At 38.0% G+C, this 22302-nt stretch overlaps 1 protein-coding gene across 12 annotated transcripts in view; it reads left to right on the top strand.

The window, feature by feature from the left end:
• The first annotated feature begins 2773 nt into the window (after nt 1-2773).
• The window catches only part of CDK12 (cyclin dependent kinase 12), a 60721-nt gene continuing 41192 nt past the window's right edge, over nt 2774-22302 (top strand). For 11 of the 12 annotated variants that reach the window (XM_061176839.1, XM_061176838.1, XM_061176836.1 and 8 more), the window contains exons 1-6: nt 2774-3853; nt 8116-8997; nt 14730-14906; nt 15844-15983; nt 16542-16712; nt 19931-20120. In XM_061176839.1, coding sequence (XP_061032822.1) covers nt 2805-3853; nt 8116-8997; nt 14730-14906; nt 15844-15983; nt 16542-16712; nt 19931-20120 — 2609 coding nt within the window. In that variant the 5' untranslated portion in view covers nt 2774-2804. The remainder of the gene's footprint in view (nt 3854-8115; nt 8998-14729; nt 14907-15843; nt 15984-16541; nt 16713-19930; nt 20121-22302) is intronic. The other variant, XM_061176830.1, reaches the window with a different exon arrangement.

Here is a 22302-nt window from a genome sequence, read left to right as displayed (position 1 = left end):
AAAAACTTGGTCTTTCTCCTTTTTTTTTTGGCTGAGCCGCACGGCGTGTGGGATCCTAGTTCCACCATCAGGGATGGAACCGGGGCCCCTGGCAGTGAGAGCACTGAGTCCTAACCACTGGACCGCCAGGAATTCCCCGTCTTTTTCATTTTTTTAAATGAAGATTTATGGACTCAAACATTTAAGTAAAAAACTTTTTTTGTACCCATGTGACCCAAAGCAACAAGAACATTTTCAGGGAGTGATTTGGAGAGTAGATTTTTCTGCCTTCATTCAGAATGTTTTCTGGCTCCTAATTTACTGGCTGCTCTTTGCATATACAAATCCCTATCTACTCTTTCTGGTCCAACTCAAATGTCATACTTTTTTTTTTTAATTTTATTTATTTATTTATTTATTTATTTATTTATTTATTTTTGGCTGTGTTGGGTCTTCGCTGCTGCGCGTGGGCTTTCTCTAGTTGTGGCGAGTGGGGGCTACTCTTCGTTGCAGTGCACGGGCTTCTCATTGCGGTGGCTTCTCATTGCGGAGCACGGGCTCTAGGCGTGCGGGCTTCAGTAGTTGTGGCACGTGGGCTCAGTAGTTGTGGCACACTGGCTTAGTTGCTCCACAGCATGTGGGATCTTCCCAGACCAGGGATCGAACCCGTGTCCCCTGCATTGGCAGGCGGATTCTTAACCACTGTGCCACCAGGGAAGCCCCTCATGTCATACTTTTATAAAGCTTTCTCTTACCACTCCCAACCTTCTTTTGAACCTCCACACTGCTCTGTATCATTCTTATGACATTTATTACCTTATATTTTGAGGTATGAATATATTGTCTATATCCTTCTTGAGGGCCCTCAGTGGGCACTAGTACACAGAGAAGGACCTTAACGTCTCACACACATATATTTATTGAAGAAAAGAATGGGGAACCTTGGACAAGCCACTTAGCTTCTCTGTTCCTTAGTCGCCTCACTAATGCAACCTATTTCAGGGGTTAGTTGTGAAGAGGTAAGTTGTGAATGGAATGAGTTAACATGTGCCAAGGAATTTTGAAAAATAAAAAATGAGGAGCAGTGTAAGATACTTTTTCCTGTTCATGAATACTATGCTTTGCTTGTTCGTAACTATAATCTTCTGTGTGAAGATAAATGGCTAAATGATTCCAAAAGAGCCATAAGAGGATCTCAAGGGGTGATGGGCTTTCAAGGTTCTTAAGATTTTAAGCAGACTGGAGAGTGGTAGTGACACACAATGAAAGAGCTTGTAGTTTAAGGTCAGACATGAATTTTTTTTTTTTTTTTTTTTTTTTTTTGGCTGTGTTGGGTCTTCGTTGTTGTGCCCGGGACTTCTCTCCAGTTGTGGCGAGCAGGGGGTACTCTTCGCTGTGGTGTGTGGGCTTCTCATTGCTGTGGCTTCTCTTGTTGCGGAGCACAGGCTCCAGGTGTGCGGGCTTCAGTAGTCGTAGCATGCAAGCTCAGTAGTTGGGGCTCGTGGGCTCGTGGGCTCTAGAGCGCGGGCTCTAGAGCGCAGGCTCAGTAGTTGTGGTGCACTGGCTTAATTGCTCCACAGCATGTGGGATATTCCCGGACCTACGCACCCTGCATTGGCAAGCAGATTCTTAACCACTGCACCACCAGGGAAGTCCCCAGACGTGAATTTTAATCTCTTCTTTGGCCCTTGCTGGATTAGCTTTGTTACCCTAAGTAACTTACTCAACTTTTCTGAGTCCGGTTTTCCTTATCTCTAAAATAGGGATGAGGAAATCGTGTTTTGCAGGGCAGTACGAGAATTAGTAATAATGCACGTAGTAGTATATGCTACCTAAGTGGGAAGAATCGTTAATACTTAGACACTTGGGTTGAAATAGCCCCCCATTTGCTCTTTATCCTGTCGACAATATTTTCATCCTGGTATTTAAAGGAGCTGTTACAGAGTATGCAAAAATTAGTTTGCGCCGGAACTTGGGAATATGTATTTGTTCAATGAGTTATTAATAAAGTCTTGAATTAAAAAATTCCTCCTAGGTCCGTTTCAATAAAGTTTTGCTCAAACGGGGAGCTGGGATCTTATCGCGAGAATCTGGCGGAATGCGTTTCTGGCCCGGGACCTGCTCTCGCGTTGTTTGAGCAGGCAGTGGCGAGAGGTGAAAGGAAGCACGAAATACCGCGAGAGTACTGCAGATTCTCGCGATATTTCCTGGGATTACCCCCACCCCCCTCCTCCCAGTGCCGTTTCGGTTTAACCTAGTGTGTGACTGTGAGTCTCTGTGAGGGAGCGAGTGAGTGTGAGGTATTGAGGTGAGGCGGAAGCTAGAAAAGGGGCTCTTTCAGGAGCGAGGGACAAAGGGGGCGTGAGGCACCTAGGCCGCGGGACCCCAGCGACAGGAAGTCGCCCCGAGCCGGGCTACCGGGTAGGGGAAGGGCGCGCGCAGTCCTCACAGGGCCCCAGAGCAGGAGTCGGCCCCACAGCCCCGGGCCGTCGGCTTCCTACTTCCTCGACCTCCCCGGCGCCTGGGCCTGAGGATTGGCTCGGCGTGGGGAGGAGGGGAAACAGACTCGAGCGGCTACTCGTTGTCTCGCAACTCCACTGCTGAGGAACTCTCATTTCTTCCCTGGCTCCTTCACCCCCCCACCTCATGTAGGAGGGTGCTGAGGAGTCGGGAGGGAGGAGGAGCCTGGGCTACCGTCCCTTCCCTCCCCACCCCCTTGTAGGGGCGCTTTGGTAGGCGTGGGGCTGGGGCTGGGGGGGAGGGTGGGGGTTACTTTTTGGAGTGCTGGGGAACTTTTTCCCCTTTTTGAGGCCAGGGGAAAGGGAATGCCCAATCCAGAGAGACATGGGGGCAAGAAGGACGGGAGTGGAGGAGCTTCTGGAACTTTGCAGCCGTCATCGGGAGGTGGCAGCTCCAACAGCAGAGAGCGTCACCGCTTGGTGTCGAAGCACAAGCGGCATAGGTCCAAGCACTCCAAAGACATGGGGTTGGTGACCCCCGAAGCAGCACCTTTGGGTACAATTATCAAACCTTTGGTGGAGTATGATGACATTAGCTCTGATTCCGATACCTTCTCTGACGACATGGCCTTCAAACTGGACCGGAGGGAGAATGATGAACGTCGCGGGACTGATCGGAGTGACCGCCTGCACAAACACCGTCACCACCAGCACAGACGTTCCCGGGACTTACTAAAAACTAAACAGTCAGAGAAAGAAAAAAACCTGGAAGCCTCCAGCAAGTCGGGATCGATGAAGGACCGGATATCAGGAAGTTCAAAGCGTTCAAATGAGGAGAATGATGACCATGGGAAGACGCAGATCTCCAAAAGCAGCAGCAACAAGGAATCCAGGTCATCCAAACTCCATAAGGAGAAGACCCGGAAAGAACGTGAGTTGAAGTCCGGGCACAAAGACCGGAGTAAAAGTCATCGGAAAAGGGAAACACCCAAAAGTTACAAAACCGTGGACAGCCCCAAACGGAGGTCCAGGAGCCCCCACCGGAAGTGGTCGGACAGCCCCAAGCAAGATGATAGCCCCTCAGGGGCTTCTTACGGCCAAGATTATGACCTTAGTCCCCCGAGATCTCACACCTCTAGCAATTATGACTCCTACAAGAAGAGTCCGGGAAGTACCTCAAGAAGGCAGTCAATCAGCCCACCTTACAAGGAACCTTCGGCCTACCAGTCCAGCGCACGGTCACCCAGTCCCTACAATAGACGACAGAGGTCTGTGAGTCCCTATAGCCGGCGACGTTCTTCCAGCTATGAAAGGAGTGGCTCTTACAGTGGGAGATCACCCAGTCCCTACGGCCGAAGGCGGTCCAGCAGCCCTTTCCTGAGCAAGCGCTCTCTGAGCCGGAGTCCGCTCCCCAGGTGAGCTATTTGTCTAACAGTCCGTTCTTTCTTACGGTGGCTTATGAGGAACTGGCGATTAGACATGTTAACATTTTGTTGAAGCCCCCAGTGTTCATCATTGACTAGAACACTTTGCTATTGGCTAGTCATCATGTAGGTGAGTCTGGTCTCCTCTTAACCCAGAATTGGAGAAGTGCAGAATTCACATGCCTACAGCTGCTAAAGGTAGGTACTTCCAGTGGTGGGATCTTCAGTTGTAAGCTCCCATGTGAGAAAAATCATAGGCTTCTGCTTACTGACTGCATAGGATTGATACTGGTGCCCAGAGTTTATCCAGCTATTTCGGTTACTTTGTCTTAACTTTTTAAAAATCACTTTGGTATTAGTGCCTTAGGCTTCATTGGACCTGATTGGAGATGTAAGAAATTAAAAATTTTCATTTGTATTATCTCGGGGCTATTTGCCTAAGTCACCTACCATTTGTGCTGTCCACTGAGTCTCCAAACCTGTAAGTTTATTTCCTAATTGACAATTTTTTGATAACTTAGAGGAGACGCCTGTCTTTTATGTGATGTTTCTAGTGGAAATTCAGCCAATTAGTTCTTTTTCCCTTTTATGGTATAACCTAGCAGAAATTGGTTCCAAGGATAATTTGATTTTATTTACAGCATCACCATTGACTTATTTGTGACCACAGGTGAATTTCAAAATCTTTCTCTTAAAAATTGGTAATAGTACCTTCACTGTGATATTTTTGGTGAGAAAGTCATGTTAGTTTGAAATTTAATTGTTGAAGTGAATTGTCTACAGAAAACTGTTCTTGTTCCTAGGTGATGAGATGTACCTCCCTCTTTGTAGACTTAACATTTTCCTCAAAAGCAGAACTTGGGCTTTGGAGTTATACCTGGGTGGAATCCTAAGCTTGCTTTGTGACCTTTGGCATATAATTTAATTTCTCTGTGTGTGAAATGAGAATAATAACTACCTACTTCTAGAGTTGTTGTGAGGATTAATTAGTAAATATGAGTGCATAGCCAGGTACAGTGCCTGGTACTTGGAGCCAGTCAGTAAATTCTATCAAAGAATGAGGAGAATGTTGTTGAACACTAGTAGAGAAATTATGCAAATTCGAAAAGATCCATGCATGTCTTTTATATGGTCAATGTGAGTAATTTTTGCTGACTTAAAGTTATAATTATTCATAAACTAGTTTGAATTTATCAAGCTACAGGAGTTCTTAGCTGTCAGAGTCTGAAGTTCCTTAGGCTTTTCCCCTCCATTTTATTACAATTTTTCAAACACAGAAAAGTTGAAAGAATTGTAGTGAGGACTCAAGTATGTACCACCTAGATTCTGCAATTAATATTTGCTATACATTTTATCATCTCTATCCATCTCTCCACCTTCATTTGTTTTGATTCATCTCAAAGTAAGTTGCAGACATCCGTATACTTCACTGTAAACACTTTAGCATGTACACCATTAGTTAGAGTTCACTTGTTTTTTTTTTTTTTGGAGGGATGAGGGGTAAATTTATATACAGTGAAATGGATGTCTTAAGTGTACCGTTTGTAAAATTGCTTAATTTTTTAAGGATGCCTAAGAAATATTCTCAGAATATTTGTTTTCTTGAGGGAGTAGTTTCATTAAGGCTATTCTGAGAATTTTTGATTGTTATGGGGTTTGGGAATACAGAATTACATTGAGGCTAAAACACTAAAACAAGTTTCAGTAAAAACTGCTACTTTGCAATTATTCCTTTTGGATTCAAATCTCAAGTTCTCTCTTCCTCGACTCACTTAGTTGGAACTAGTGCAGTGTTGGTAAAAATAAATCAAGAAAGAATTGGAGACACAGTATTATAGGACACAAATATAAACACTACATAATAATCCTGGAATCACATGCACATTTTTAGTTGGCTTGAAAAGAGCATTATGTGTTTGTGTGTGTGCGTTATGTACGTATTTTTCCTCATTCAATTTCGTAGAGTCAGAGTGGAGGAACATACAGATCCCTTTTATGGTATTCTCTTTTTTTTTTTCCTTGAGAGAGACAGTCAAAATTAAACAAAAGATTTCATTTTTAAAGACTGAAAATGCTTTGGCAGAAACGCAAGGTCTTTGCATCCACCAAATTAGTAGTGATTAATAGTAGAAATTTCATTTCAAATGGTGGAACCTAACTTAATTCAGGGAAAAAATACATTTGTTTCTGAAGACAATTTTTTTTGTTGCCTGCATTTACCTATTTGTTGTTCCCTTTTACCCCCTTTTTTCCATGAAGAGTGGACCTGGACCTCAAATGTAACGTTTATATAAGTTATGGCCATCCAAACGTCCTATTAACAGTAGGCTTCTGTTCAGAAGTTGAGGGTTTGTAGCAGAGTTCCTTAGGAAGATTTAGTCATGCTGAAAGATTAAAGAAACAGTGGTTTGTAGAGCACGGTCTCTGACATTACTTAGTGTTTTCCTGAGATAATGTTAGTTTTAGACCAGCCTATAATTCAATCAGAGAAAACCTCTTGTTTTAGCCACTTATTTACAAGAGAAGTATTAGTCTTCTGAAGGGTAAGTGGATATTTGGTAAATTCACTTAACTACTTTCAATATTTTATATCCTCGTGTTCATATATACGTTGTTGTTATTGTTGTTTTGAGCACTTTGAATCCAATGATAACTTTACATTTTAATAAACTTGGAAGAAAGTTTCCAAAAAGCATTATAGGTATAAGAAAATCATGACTAACATCATGTGAGTTGTTTTCACCTACCATGTATATGCTATTTGTTTTGAAACATTTTGAATCACATCAATCTTACCAATGATCAACGATAAAGGGAGATATTGAAGATCTGGAATGGGAACAATTTGTTTTACACTACTGGGCAAATTATCTTTTGTCCAGTCACATTTTTTGTGCTAATTTTTTTTCCTCCTCACACTGAGCCCTGAGCACATTAGGCTTTATTAAAAAGCAAAAAAGAATTAATGAGGGTTTGGGTTTTAATTTAGAATAATCTGCCTTATAGATTCCAAGATTTTACTTCCCAATCCTTCCTTAATAATGGAGAAGATAAGTTGAACATGCAATAATACCTTGCTTTATGAATTCCTAAAAAGTTTATTGGAAATCATTTTATATTTGAAAGTACTAGAAGCCATCATAGTTTTAAGAATTTCTAATAAATGATTTTGGTAAGACAGTTTCTCCGGTTTATCTAGTTTTTGTAAATCCTAACTCTTGTATATTGGGGGTTTGTTTAGTATAGGCGCAACTTAATTATAAACTGAGGATACAAGGAACAGAATCTTTTCCTGGGATTTCTCAGTAAAATAGCTGTCTAGTTTTAAAAATTTAGGTTTTGGTGAAGTGTGCTAGTTACTTTTAACTTCCTAATTGATATAACCCACGTTTAGCATAAAGTATGACTTTTTAAAATCATGTTTTCATTTTATCACATATTTAAACCAAAATGCTAAAAGTAATCATTGTGACTATGGGTATTTTCTAACATGGGAAAAAAGTATCCATCCATCTTCCTTCAGTTGAATAAGTAGTGGATAATTTTTAGATTATGTGATTGAAATATGTTGCCATGCAGGATTTATTTCCTTCTAATCTATTTTTTTTTAATTTATTTGCTTAGATGACTTAGCCTTTTTTTTTTAAAAAGAATTTCACTTTTTAATTAATTAATTAATTTATTTATTTTTGGCTGTGTTGGGTCTTCGTTTCTGTGTGAGGGCTTTCTCTAGTTGCGGCAAGCAGGGGCCACTCTTCATCGCGGTGTGCGGGCCTCTCACTATCGCGGCCTCTCTTGTTGCGGAGCACAGGCTCCAGACGCGCAGGCTCAGTAGTTGTGGCACACGGGCTTAGTTGCTCCACGGCATGTGGGATCTTCCCAGACCAGGGCTCGAACCCGTGTCCCCTGCATTGGCAGGCAGATTCTCAACCACTGCGCCACCAGGGAAGCCCATCTAATCTATTTTTTTAAGTAAAGAACAGTTTTAAATTTACAGAAAAATTGTAATGATAGTACAAAGAATTATTTTATGTCCTCAAACTCAGTTTCCCCATTGTTAACATCTTACATTTGTTACAATTAATGAACCAATATTGATACATTATTATTATTAGATGGTACCTAATCTATTTTTAAGATTGCTAAATACTCAAAGTGGGTTTTTTAAGTTACAGTTCTTCATAGTTTGTTTAACTGATCTATTCCATATTGCTGTAGTCTATCTATTTTAAACTGCTGTTTTCTTTTTCCAGTAGAAAATCCATGAAGTCTAGAAGTAGAAGTCCCGCATATTCAAGACACTCAACTTCTCATAGTAAAAAGAAGAGATCCGGGTCACGCAGTCGACATTCCAGTATCTCACCTGTCAGGCTTCCACTGAACTCCAGCTTGGGAGCTGAACTCAGTAGGAAAAAGAAAGAAAGAGCAGCTGCTGCTGCAGCAAAAATGGATGGAAAGGAATCCAAGGGTTCACCTATATTTTTGCCTAGAAAAGAGAACAGTTCAGTAGAGGCTAAGGATTCAGGCTTGGAGTCTAAAAAGTTACCCAGAGGTGTAAAATTGGAAAAATCTGCCCCAGATACTGAACTGGTGAATGTAACACATCTAAACACAGAGGTGAAAAATTCTTTAGATACAGGGAAAATAAAATTGGATGAGAACTCTGAGAAGCATCCTGTTCTTAAAGATTCGAAAGGACAGGGAACAAGAGACTCTAAACCTGTAGCACTGAAAGAGGAGATTGCTACTCCAAAAGAGACAGAGACATCTGAAAAGGAGACCCTTCCACCTCTTCCCACAGTTACTTCTCCACCTCCTTTACCAACTACTACCCCTCCACCTCAGACACCCCCCTTGCCACCTTTGCCTCCACTACCAGCTCTTCCACAGCAACCACCTCTGCCTCCTCCCCAACCAGCATTTAGTCAGGTTCTTTCTTCTAGTACTTCAACTTTGCCCCCTTCTATTCACCCAAGGACATCAACTCTGTCCTCTCAGGCAAATTCTCAGCCCCCTGTACAGGTTTCTGTGAAGACTCAAGTATCTGTAACAGCTGCTATTCCACACCTAAAAACTTCAACGTTGCCTCCTCTGCCCTTCCCACCCTTATTACTGGGAGATGATGACATGGATAGGTAAGTCCTGTGGTTAACTGGGAAATTTTAACCCTCTTGTTCGAAGTGTAATGTATTTTTTGTTCTCAAGCTTTGTCAAAATTGCTCTAATGCATGGCTGTTTAGAATGCTTTCATGAATAGGAAATGCCTTTGATGTTTGGTTTTCAGTGGAAAAGTCCTTATGCACGACATTTATTAGGAAAAGAGAATTACAGTTTGAGGTCTCGTACCCTTTTTCTCATAAGTGTATTTATTGATAATTTTGATTCAAATTTTAAAAAATGTGTTTTTCTCCTTAAATTTTTATGTTGAAAATTTTAATATTAAATAGCTGCAGAAAAGTTAAAAGAATATAATTAACACCTGTCTACTCTTCACCTCGATTCACCAGTTGTTAATTTTTTGCCACATTTGTTTTAACTGTAGATATCATGACACTTCTGAATACTTTAGCATGTCTCTCCTAACAAGAACATTTTCCTATATAATCACAATACCTTTATCACCCTAAAAAACTTATTCATTTATTAAATAATATCAGTAGCATATCAATAATAATAATATCCTCAGTGGTCCCAAAAATGTCTTTTATAGCTACTTTTTTTTTTTCCTCCTGATGCTTTAAAAAAATTAATTATCCTGTAAGAAGAAAAGAACAATATGTAGAATCTTTGCTAATTAGAATATAAATTCACAGTGGGGTGATGGGAAGAGCTCTAATTTTAATGAGTCCTCTGAGTGTTGAAAACTGAAATGATTTGAAGCATGAATCTGATTTCATGGAAGGCATTAGGAAATATATTTGTTTAATTTCTTGACAGGCCTAGCCAGGCAAGTACCACCAAACAAACATGATTTAGCAGTGACATATGCCATGGCAATCTTTGTGTTATTCTTTTTTCTATGGAGATTCTGCCCTCTTGTTCTGGAGGATATGAGTTTCACTTATTGCAACAAACTTCCATTGTAAGCACAAAAATAAGTATTAACGGTCTTGCATCCCAGACCAATTCCCAAGCTTCCCTTACTTTCCAGGTGACATCAGTAGTTTGAACAGTGATACATTTCAGCCCTTTAGGTCTATATTTTTTCAGATTACACTCTGCGCTTTTTTAAGAAGGTGCAAGTGCAATAAATGAGGGGGAAAGAGATTATTTAAAAGAATGGCTCCATTACTATACATAGCTGTAAATCTGATTTTAAAGAAAAATTCCACATGCTCTTTCTAATATTAATAGGTATTTATGAATTCTGCCACATCCTGAGAACTGCAAAGGAGAACAGAACCTGAAATTTATGTAGAAAATTTGTTTGAGGTACACATTATACTTCTCATAGATAAAAGCTATATATTTTTACAGTTTTTGTTGGAAGATAGTCAGTTGAGTATCATCCAAAGGGAACCTAGGCCACTATCTATCCACAGGAACCTTGTTTAAATATTAGTTTACGTAGTGGCTAGGACAATATCAGTGTGGCTAAGAATCTTCCTTTTGAAATGTTTACTTGGCTAACCAAATAGCTGTTGCACGTACCTACCATGCGTCAGCATAGAGTGCAGGTTTCCAGAGGTGGAACAATTTTGATAGAAAGCACATAGGAATTTTTATCTTTCAGATTGCGGATGAGGGGTAAGGTAAGACCATTCAGTGCTTATTTGAGTATGTGTAGCTATCTTTAAAAATGTGTAAGAGAGAGAATGAAGTGAGAAAAATTATTTTTGTTATATATTTATTCTGATTCCAAAAGTGTAACTATTTTATTTTATAGTCCTTATTAAAGGTAGAAAAATGGAAGTGAAGATTTCTTCCACTATCAGTTTTATTTTTTTACTATAAAACTGTAAATTCAAGATGGTTTTTCTGTTCTTGTCTTTATTTACTTATTTGGTGCCACCCTATCCATGTACCAGCTGCACCTATCTTTCACATGAAAAATATTTATTTATTTAAAAAAAAATTTTTGGCCACACTGCACAGCATGCAGGACCCTAGTTCCCTGAGCAGGGATTGAACCTGCCCCCCTTGCATTGGAAGCGCGGAGTCCTAACCACTGGACCACCAGGGAAGTCCCGAAAAATAATTTTATGTAAGAAAACTTTTTAGGAAGGAATCTGAAAGTTGCACATGGGATTCATATTCCTCTCTACTTTCTCTCATGTGAGGCTTCAGGAGCTTAAATGTTGAGAATGTGACTTAACATCTTTTTCATTGCTTACAGTGCTTTAAACATAGAACACAGAATGCAGCCATTAAATATTGATTATTTGAATAAGTAAAACTGCTGAAGGAGCCAGGGTCAGGGCTTGTGTGAAATGACATCGGGCATGTAGTTAAGAAATTATTTGCCACCTGGATGACATAAAGCTTGTATTAGAGGATTTGTCCTTTTGGGAAAATAATGAAACTTTTCTTTCAATTGGGCAGGAGTGTATTAACTCAGGTATCAAATGCAGGAGTGAATTTAATTAATGGTATTGCAAAAACCTTTCTGATTCATGGTCTACAATTCTTGGTTTCAAGAAGCAAAGGCTGCCAAACATCCACCTTGATATAGTACATTCTTCATGAACATAGCTATTCATGGGGATCTGCTGCTTTTTAAAAAATTTTCAGTTAACCACATAGGGTTTTTTAAATATTGTTTTCTTTATTTTTTTGATAGCCTGGTTCATTTGGAGTTTTATCAGACTTGAGTAGAGTCTACATTATTCTTAAAGGCTGTATTTTTAAAGTACTGAGCTCGTGTAGAGTAGACCTGGGTAAACATTCAGATTCGATTTTAGGATTTTTCTAATAGAATGCTTGCTTTTTACTAGAATGCTAATACAATGTTTTTAATGTATTCACTCAAATTTTTAATAGAAATTTATAAAAATAAATCACTTTTTAAACAACCTGCTTTAAGGGGAAGGAGATAAATGATCTATTTAAAGTAGTTTATTTTATGTTTTGAAAATTAATTAATAAGAATTAATTTTCAGGAATTCCCTGATGGTCCAGTGGTTAGGACTCCGTGCTTCCACTGCAGGGGGCTCGGGTTCTATCCCTGGTCGGGGAACTAAGAGCCCTGAAGCCACGTGGTACGGCCAAAAAAAAAAGAATTAATTTCTTTTCGCATAGTTCATATGTAAATTCATATTTTTTCTTTATTAACAATAAAAACTTATTAGAGGTGTTAACATTGTACCTACAGATTAAATCCAGCATCGTAAATTCCAAGAGACTATCCGGATTCTAAAATTTCAGCATCTTGGAGCTTGGCAACTTTTTTTTTTTTTTTTTAAATTATACACAAGCATTATGCAACCTTGTCACTACATGTGAACCCATCTGCAGGTATAAATGGAGAACCAGGAAATACTGATATTGATAGGGTAGATCAGCACTTCCTGGTACTGAATCTTCAAGTAATGACTTAGATGTTCAGTATCTGCTCCAATATGTTAGGCTCTCTGCATCTACTGTATGCCCTCAGAACTATATAGAGCTTTATTTTAGTGAGTGCCCTACACTAAAGGCTAAAGAGCATAATGTTGTTAAGCATTGCAATTTTATGGGTCATCATTATTCCAAGGTTTTTGGTACATTTGGAATTTGTTGAAACAGAATTTGACCTCTATTAACTTGTGTGCCCTGAACTGGTAGTACGTATCCCATCAAACACTCATTCTTTCTTGACATAAACATACTAAAAATATAATTTTTCAGAAGCAATGTACATTTCACAGTAGCAAACAATATTTGAACCCATAAAGTAAATTTTGGAGAAAACAAGTGTAAATATAAAATATAGACTGAACTTAAATGATGGTGAAAGAATTCAGATAATTTGATTCTAGTGACACAGAACCAAGATGGAATCCATTTCTGAGTCATGAGGAATTGAAATTTATAAAAAATATTTTGACATTAGTTGAAAAATTAGGAATTTTCTTTCCCAAATGTCTTAAAAATTGGGGAAATTTTAAAAATCTATATGGCATCCTGACTCAAGAGTTTTCTGGTAACAGGCTTTGTTCCCAGGGTAGAAAAATCTTAGTGCAAATTATAATAATGTTGTGTGTTCATCTCTATCAGTAATTTAACAGAAAGTTTCAGGTGATTGTTTTGCTCTCCATTGACTACCCCAGTTCTGGTTGATACGGTACAAACTAGATTCTATTGTTCTGTCTGATTTATAAGAGATTAAAATGATGAAAATTGGTAGGAAGTAGTAGCTTTTGAGATTGTGTTTCACACACAGAGGGCAGCAGTATGCTTTAAAAAGATACATTGCAGGGCTTCCTTGGTGGCGCAGTGGTTAAGAATCCACCTACCAATGCAGGGGACACGGGTTCGAGCCCTGCCCCGGGAAGATCCCACATGCCGCGGAGCAGCTAAGCCCGTGTGCCACAACTACTGAGCCTGCGCTCTAGAGCCCATGAGCCACAACTACTGAGCCCGAGTGCCACAACTACTGAAGCCCACGCGCCTAGAGCCCATGCTCTGCAGTGAGAGTAGCCACCCAATGAGAAGCCCGTGCACCGCAAAGAACAGTAGCCCCTGCTCGCCGCAACTAGAGAAAAGCCCGCGCCCAGCAACAAAGACAACACAGCCCAAAAAAAAAAAAAAAAAAGATACATTGCAAGGGGTAGATCTGTTCTTTATGGTTCTGTGGATGTATTCATGAAAGAATTTTTTTAAAAATAACCACTTGTTGAAAACGTAGAGGAGGTTCGTACTGTGGTTAGGATTCTTAGATCCTTTTTAATCTTCTGATACTGTGATGGAATACAGAAGACTATCTAGCATGGTTTTATTTGTAGGCATGAATTAGTATGCTGCACTATCTTTTCTGAGGACATGCATGGCACAAAATCCTTCCTTTACTCATAAATAGAGGTGGTTAAAAATTGGATCTGAAAACTGAATTTTCTAATCTATTCCAGGAAAGCCATCCCTTCTGTTTCCCCCACTGACTATTAAAATTTGTTGATTATCATGAGAGACCTTCTGCTACCAGTGTTTTAATGATTCTGAAATAGTCTCTTGGACTCTTTCTCCTTAGATTTTTAGTTTGAAGGTTATTTATCCATTTTGGATGGTCGGATATGGTTGCCTTTTGCTTCCCAGCCAGTAGAATAAATAAGTATATTTTTCACTTATTTTGATTTCCAGCTTAGCTGTATTTCTTACAAAACACTATAAAATACTATTTGCTTTTTCCAAGTTTCTCTCCACATCTTTAGTAACATAATAGTATTGGCTTGGCCCAAAAGTTCGTTCAGGTTTTTCTGTAACATGGAAAAACTTGAACAAACTTTTTGGCCAACCCAATATTACATTGCTGGGCTTTCAGTCATTTAAATCTTTGCTGGTTAAAATATGGAGCAGGTTTGGTGACTTCGTGAGTTGCAGTGGTGCTTTGCAAATTTAAGATTATAACTTCCTGCATTTTATTTCATCTCAATAAAAATCCAAGGAGAATCTTAGGAAGGACATTAAAGAAGTTTATTAAAGTTTCTACAAATAATATGCCAAATTTTGTATTGGTTTTTTTAATATACTATAGATTTCTTTTTGCAAAACCCAAGTCTCTTTAACTGTGATAAACTCCATTTCTTTATGTTATATTACTGGGGTTTTTTTCCCTTAAAAGTAAAATCTTTGTAATCTTTTAACAGCCAGACATTATAATCTTTGAAAAGTTTTATTTGCACATCCTTTAAGTAATTGTGATCTTTTTCATTTTTTCCTCTCTGTTGTTTAGTCCGAAAGAAACTCTACCTTCAAAACCTGTAAAGAAAGAGAAGGAACAAAGGCCACGTCATCTACTCACAGACCTCCCTCTCCCTCCAGAGCTCCCTGGTGGGGATCCATCTCCCCCAGACTCTCCAGAACCAAAGGCAATCACACCACCTCAGCAACCATACAAAAAGAGACCAAAGTGAGTTTTTGGAGGGACCCATCCTTAATTACAGCTTTCTCCCTTACCTTTGGACCACAACCTACACCAGTAGGCTTATAGAGGATTGGGCCTAATGTAGATCTTATTTTATTTTAATGGATAAAATCCTTTCATCTACACTCATAGATACCATGTTGTGTTTTTTAGAAAAGCAATAATTTCCCAAATCCAAGTATACCATGAACATTGATCCCACTGTATCTTTTGAATTCATAATACTTAGCGTATTGAAGAAGAAAAAAATCCTTTAATTCAGAGGGTGTCAACCATGTACACATTAATGAAGAATTAATAGATGTGGGATTTTTTTTCCCCTGAACTACATAAATTGCCATGCCATAAATGTAGTAGAATCTGAGTTTGATCTTCTGATTGTTAGCATTCTTCTCTTGGTAGTAAAAATAGTTGCCATTTGTTGAGCACATATTATTGCCAAAGTTTTATATTTTACTTTCATAGTAACCCTATGATATAGGGATTATTTTCCCATTCTATGGTTGAGGAAGCCAGTACTCAGTAAGGTAGCAGATCTATTGTTATTTGATCTTATGTCTTCCTGAAGCAAAAAAAAAAAAATCTGTGAGAGATTAGCCACTGTGAGAGACTGTTTAAACTATTTATTTCATATCATTTGATTCCTGCTTTTTTAATAAACTGATAAAAGACTCAGGAGCCAGAGAAATCATCATAAAAGAATTCTGTTTTGTTCTTTGAATACACTTAGGTAATTTCTTGGCGTGGTTAGGACTCTATGCTTCCACTGCAGGGGGCACAGTTTTGATCCCTGATCAGGATCCCTCAAGCCATGTGATGGAGCCAAAAAAATAAAGAAAGAAAGAAAAAGAAAAAAAGGAATACACTTAATTTTTTAAAATAACTTTTTTGTTTGTTTTTATTTTTGTTTTGCCTTTTTTAGAATTTGTTGTCCTCGTTATGGAGAAAGAAGACAAACAGAAAGTGACTGGGGGAAACGCTGTGTGGACAAGTTTGACATTATTGGGATTATTGGAGAGGGAACCTATGGCCAAGTATATAAAGCCAAGGACAAAGACACAGGTAAATATTGCCACAAAATTTTAGATGTCAGAAGGTTAAAAATTTAGCAGTACTGATGTCTTAAGTGGATTTAGCAAAAGTAAACTTTGAGTTCTTATTTGGTCTCCAAAAGTTATGAAATAGACTAAAATTTTCCAAAAGAATAGTATAATTACTACTGTCTAAAAACCTTCCTCCTTCTGTCCATTGTAAATGTTTTATGATAAGCTTGCTGGGAATTTAAGAGAAGGTGAAAATAAAATTTGTCAGTTGCTCTTTGGTAAGGGGTTAGTCCTTGAAGATAAAATGAAGTAGTTGAATTATTGGTATATTTTAATAATACAAAATTTTTAGGCTTAACAGAATATTGAATTAAACTTTTAAAATCTTTAAAAAAACAAAGATAAGAAAGAGAACATGGGGATTTTTTTTTTTTTTAAACAGTGTAAAAGTATCTGCCATGTAGCATTAAAGTAGGCATTAAGTCTATGTTTCAGAGCAAGAGCATATATTGGTTGATTCATGATGATGGCCAAAAAATGCTAGTTGTAATATAACAGTTTGAATTTGTTGTAACAGGAGAGCTAGTGGCCCTGAAGAAGGTGAGACTGGACAATGAGAAAGAGGGCTTCCCAATCACAGCCATTCGTGAGATCAAAATCCTTCGTCAGCTAATCCACCGAAGTGTTGTTAACATGAAGGAAATTGTCACAGATAAACAAGACGCGCTGGATTTCAAGAAGGACAAAGGTACTAGCAAAGAATCATGTTTCTGCATGGGAGATTGGTACATTTTATTTCCCTTTCTTAGCTTGTTTGCCTGTTTGCATTTTTTAACAAGTTGTACTAAAGTCCAGCTTCTTTCTTTAATCCACATCAGAATTAAGATGTTAACAGATTGTTCTTGTGCTGAACAGTGCTTATTTTATAAAATGTCTGTTCGTCATTAGTGTACTCTTACACTTTTAGAAATCATTGTTAATCATTAAAATTAGAGTCTGCTGTTAACACCTAATAAGGCCAGCACATAAACAATATAAGATTCTCCTCCAACCAACGTTTTGAAGTCGGGTTTTTTTGGTTTTGTTTTTTACAAATTGTAATAACAATAATGGAAATTAAAACCCAGATTTGACAGTTATTCTCATTTTTACATCCTTCATTTATATGCATCCTTTTTTTTTTAACGTAGTTTTGTACTCATACAGTTTAGAATCCAAAGCAGGTATTTCTAAAACAGTTTTCAGGTCACATAGTGGTTTGTTTTCCTGGATTTGTAACTTTTGTCTATGGGGGATACACTTGTTTGTTGTTTCCATACTTATGTTTGAAGTAGTCTATATATGACATCCAGCCTACTTTTATTAAAGTAAATCTGAAGGTTTAGAGAGAGGCAGCTGTGAAGAGGTGGCATCTGTGAATATAGCCTGAGATGTTAACAGAGAATATGATTGAAATACATAAAATTAGGAGGGTAATGGATAAAGTTAAGTTGGACTTCTTTACAGAGCCTCATATATTAGCACTAGGGGAGTAATACCTCTTGAGTTTAGTAGAAGTAGTTTTAAAGAAAAGAGGAAATCCTGCTTAGATAAATTTATGAAAGTTAGATTGGAATAGAATTAAGTATACTAGGTATATTTCTGTGTGTGTTTTTAACCTTTTCTGATTATAAAAATAATACAGTGTATAACTAGTTTCTGTGAGGATGCGTAAGAAAATGTTAATTGGTTGCTTCTGGAGAGGTGCTTGCTTTTCATCCATGCCCTTCTGTACTGTTTAAATAATTTACCATGTACTGTTTAAATTCTTTTTTAAAAAATCATAAAATAATAGGGGACTTCCCTGGCAGTCCAGTGGTTAAGACTCCATGCTTCCACTGCAAGGGGCATGGGTTCGATCCCTGGTTGGGGAACTAAGATCTCACATGCTGTGTGGGACAGCCAAAAAATTTAAAAAAAATTTTTTAATCATAAAATAATAAATGAATGAATGGATGTGATGCATGCCCATTGTGGAAAAATTGAAAACATAGGCGAGTAAGAAAAGGAAAATGGCAATCACTTCTCTCCCACTCCCAGTATACCAGCATCCATAGAAGATCACTGTAGTATTAGCATGTTGGCATATTTTTTTCTAGTACTTTATATTTTATATATATTGTATTTATTTTAACATAACCAAGATCAAAGTGTATTTAGTGTTTTATAACTTGTCATAAGCAATTTCCTGTATCATTAACATGTTTTAATGACTGTGCATAAAGATAGATGAATCCAAATTTATTTCACCAGTCTTTGTTGAACAATTAGTTGCCAGTTTAAAAAAATATTATAATAGCACTGCATTGAGCATCTTTGTGCATAAATATTTGTATTTTGATTTATTTCTTAATATAGTTTCCTAGAAGTAGAATTATTTGGTCAAAGGAATTTTCATATTTAATGTTAGATTGCTTTTAAGAAAGATAGTAATAATTTATGTCCCACCAGTGAGTCCCATCCCACTTTATCCTCCCTAGCATTGAGTTTATCTTTTTAAAAAATTGTCATCTTATCTGATAGGTGAAGCATGAATGATATCATTATTTTGGATTGCATTCTTTATATTTTGAGTTTTTTTCCATGTCTATCAATTTTACTTATTTTCTGTTTTTTTGAGTTGTCCGTTTGTGTCCTTTATCCACTCCTCTTTTGCAGTTTTAGTGTTTTCTTAATTCATACGAGGGCTTAGCTAAAGCTAAGATATTCCTTTAATGCAGTGGTTCTTAACTTTTTGGGGGTCATGAACCTTTTAAAATATCTTATGGATTCACTCTTCAAAAAAATACATTTAAAATGTTGCATACACGTGTGTTTAAAATGTTGTATGCTATTTAGAGAGTTCAAAGAGTCCTTGAAGCCTATCCCCTAGACTAAGAATCCTTGCCTTTATGCTACTGAGAGAAGAATTTTAGGCTGGATGGATCATTGTCTAACTAGGTCTAGTATTTCTTATGTTACAGTATTTGCCTCTATCATGCACCCTGCTGAAAGTGGGAAGATAATGTGGATTTCAAATCTTTCACAATTCGCTTAGCCTTTTATCTACTTTTAAATTTAGGAAATTGAATTAGATGATTCATTTTTCTTTCAATTCTTAAATGCTATAAATTTCATTAATAATTCGTACTAGGGGCTTCCCTGGTGGCGCAGTGGTTGAGAACCTGCCTGCCAATGCAGGGGACACGGGTTCGAGCCCTGGTCTGGGAAGATCCCACATGCCGCGGAGCAACTAGGCCCGTGAGCCACAATTACTGAGCCTGCGCGTCTGGAGCCTGTGCTCCGCAACAAGAGAGGCCGCAATAGTGAGAGGCCCGCGCACCGCGATGAAGAGTGGCCCCCACTTGCCACAACTAGAGAAAGCCCTCGCACAGAAACGAAGACCCAACACAGCCATAAATAAAAATAAATAAATAATTAATTAATTTAAAAATAATAATAATAATAATTCGTACTAAATGTACCCCTGGCGTATTATGTGAGTGCTGTTAACTAAGGTAAAGATTTCTACAAAATAGTCTTACACAATGTGTAACAAATGGGCATGGTTGTATATTACAAATAAAACTTTATTTACAGCAATAGACAGGCCGGATTTGGCCCAGGGGGTCTGTAATTTGCCAACTGATTTAGATCATAAAAGACTAGTTATACAATCTAATTGGGGCAGTTGTCCCTTTAGAGAAGTAAGTAGTCCAAAGAGCACTGGACTATGAGTCAGAAGATTAATTCAAAAAATAGTTCTGTTATTTATTGTTAGAATGGGCAGGTTATTCAACTGCTTGAGTTCTGGTTTCTTCATGTATAAAATTAAGTGGTTTTTCTAGAAAGCTTATGGTCAACTCCAAAATGATGTTAAAATTTGACGCATTGTCATTTCGGCATCCTTTTTCTCTTGTTTTTAATTTTTTCCTTCATCCTATGTAGGAGCCTTTTACCTTGTATTTGAGTATATGGACCATGACTTAATGGGACTCTTGGAATCTGGTTTGGTGCACTTTTCTGAGGATCATATCAAGTCATTCATGAAACAGCTAATGGAAGGACTGGATTACTGTCACAAAAAGAATTTCCTGCATCGGGATATTAAGTGTTCTAACATTTTGCTGAACAACAGGTAACACAGTAACCATATGAGGTTAAGCATTTTCTCCCTCTCTTCTGACACCCTTAGTTTCAGCTAGTTAATTGGGGTTATAGGTAAACCCAATAATGCACTTCTTTGCATTTACGTACATCTGATGCCTATACCTTAGGAACAGCTTGTGATGGGGTACTCTGATCAGCGGAGTCTCCAGACTCAGTGTTGGTAAGGACTAAAAGAGGTAGGATTATAAAGGTTTTTTTAAATGCAGACATTTTAGAGAATTACTTACATCCTATAGGAATATTCAAAGAGCTTTTGCCATAGTTAGTAAATAATACTTTTGTGGTCTTAGGCAAATTCAAACACACATCAGGTTCTTAATGACATTCTCCCTTGTTTAGTGGGGAGAAACATACCTGCTCTTTTAACTGCTCTTGAGACTTTCTCAGTTATCGAATTTCAGAGTAAACACAGATGTAGTTGGTGACTGACCTTTCTGCCCAGCACTTACTCCTGGGTTTTAATAGTATAGACAGACAGGAATTTGTTGAAGAACAGTGTTAATTCTTCAGAAGTTTTTATCATCTGCTTTCTTCCTCTTTGGCTATTTACCTAAATTGCGTTGGTGATATCAGTTGAGATACAGTAGTCTTTGGTGATAGCCCTACATACTGAGGAATAAAAAGCAAGTCTGGTACCATTGAAATAAGGCCAGTGTTTGGTTCTGTAGGTAGTGGGCTGTTTATAGCCATCTTTGTCTGATGCACCCTTTGTTTTAAATATTTCTGATCAGTTCTATTTAACAAACATTATCTAGATGGGAATATGGAATGCTTATGACATATTTCCTGTCTTTGTGGAGTAGGGTGACCAACTCTCCAGTGTTGCCCGAGACTGTCCTGGTTTTAGCATTAAAAGTCCCACGTGGGATGGTTGGTCCCTGAAGATTTCAGAGTTTAGTAGGGAAGCTAAACAAATAAGTTGCTCAATTCAATAAACATTTATTAAGCTTTTTTTTTTTTTCCCTTGAATTTGGGAGCATTTGGGAAGATGCAGTGTTGAGGAATGAATAGGAATTTATCAGAAAGGCTGACAACAGAGGTTCACATTTCTAGGCAAAAGAAGAGTGCATGTACAAAAGCACATAAATGTGAAGATAACATGTTATGTTTGGAAAACTGTAAAGGAGTCAGTATTGCTAGGGCAAGAAGAGTGAAGCACATAATGGCAAGAGATGAAGCTGGACAGTTGCAAGGAGCCAATTTAAAGATCTTGTATATCTTGCTAAGGAGCTTAAATTTTATTTACAGGTAACAGCCATTGAAGGGTGCTGGTTAATTTTTTGTTTTTAAATTATACAATTAATGCATTATTATATTAATTGTACAAATTACTGTAAAATTGTTATTTGTACTTAAATACCTTTTTGAGACAAAACACGATATTAAAAATATCATTCCTTTCTGGAGACTTCCCTGGCGGTCCAGTGGTTAAGACTTCGCCTTCCAACGCGAGGGGTGTGGGTTCCATCCCTGGTCAGGGAGCTAAGATCCCACATGCCTCACGGCCAAAAAAACCAAAACATAAAACAGAAGCAGTATGTAACAAGTTCAATAAAGACTTTAAAAATGGTCCACAACAACAACAAAAAAGTCTTTAAAAAAAAAAAAATTATATATATATATATATATATATATATATATATATGTCATTCCTTTCTGTCACTATCCCTGTGATCCACCACAATTCTCATTAAAGCTGGGCTTGGTTAATCTGTATCCACAGTAATAGTGCTTCAGAAATTTGATGATGGCTATCATCTTGCAGCTTTCTGGACTATAGTATTAATATACTTTTTTCTGTTCCTTTTGCTCCTCTATTGGGGGAAGTTTCAGGCCAGGGAATAACTGCAGTCCTGCTTGGTGTCCTTTCTGGTGGGTCAGGCCCCTTTCTGTCCCTGACTTCCCATATTCAGGAAGCTGATAAGGTTTTAGACTAAAGTGAATTTCCTTCTCAGGTTGCTAAGCAGGATGCAGGAGTCTCATGGTCTAGTCTGATCCAGCCAGCCTCTGCTCTTGCCCATTTAGTTCTGTCTACACAGAGACTTCTGGGTGAGATGGCCTAGAGAGAAGTCCTCAGGTGGACAAAGAGAAAGCATTGACGAGAGAGGGAGGAGAGCAGCATTGGGCTCCATGATGTTTATTTTATCTTA

Source organism: Eubalaena glacialis, chromosome 19 (genome assembly GCF_028564815.1).
Source record: "Eubalaena glacialis isolate mEubGla1 chromosome 19, mEubGla1.1.hap2.+ XY, whole genome shotgun sequence".
In the NCBI taxonomy this organism is placed as follows: Eukaryota; Metazoa; Chordata; class Mammalia; order Artiodactyla; family Balaenidae; genus Eubalaena; species Eubalaena glacialis.
This window is presented reverse-complemented; position numbering and strand designations above follow the sequence as displayed.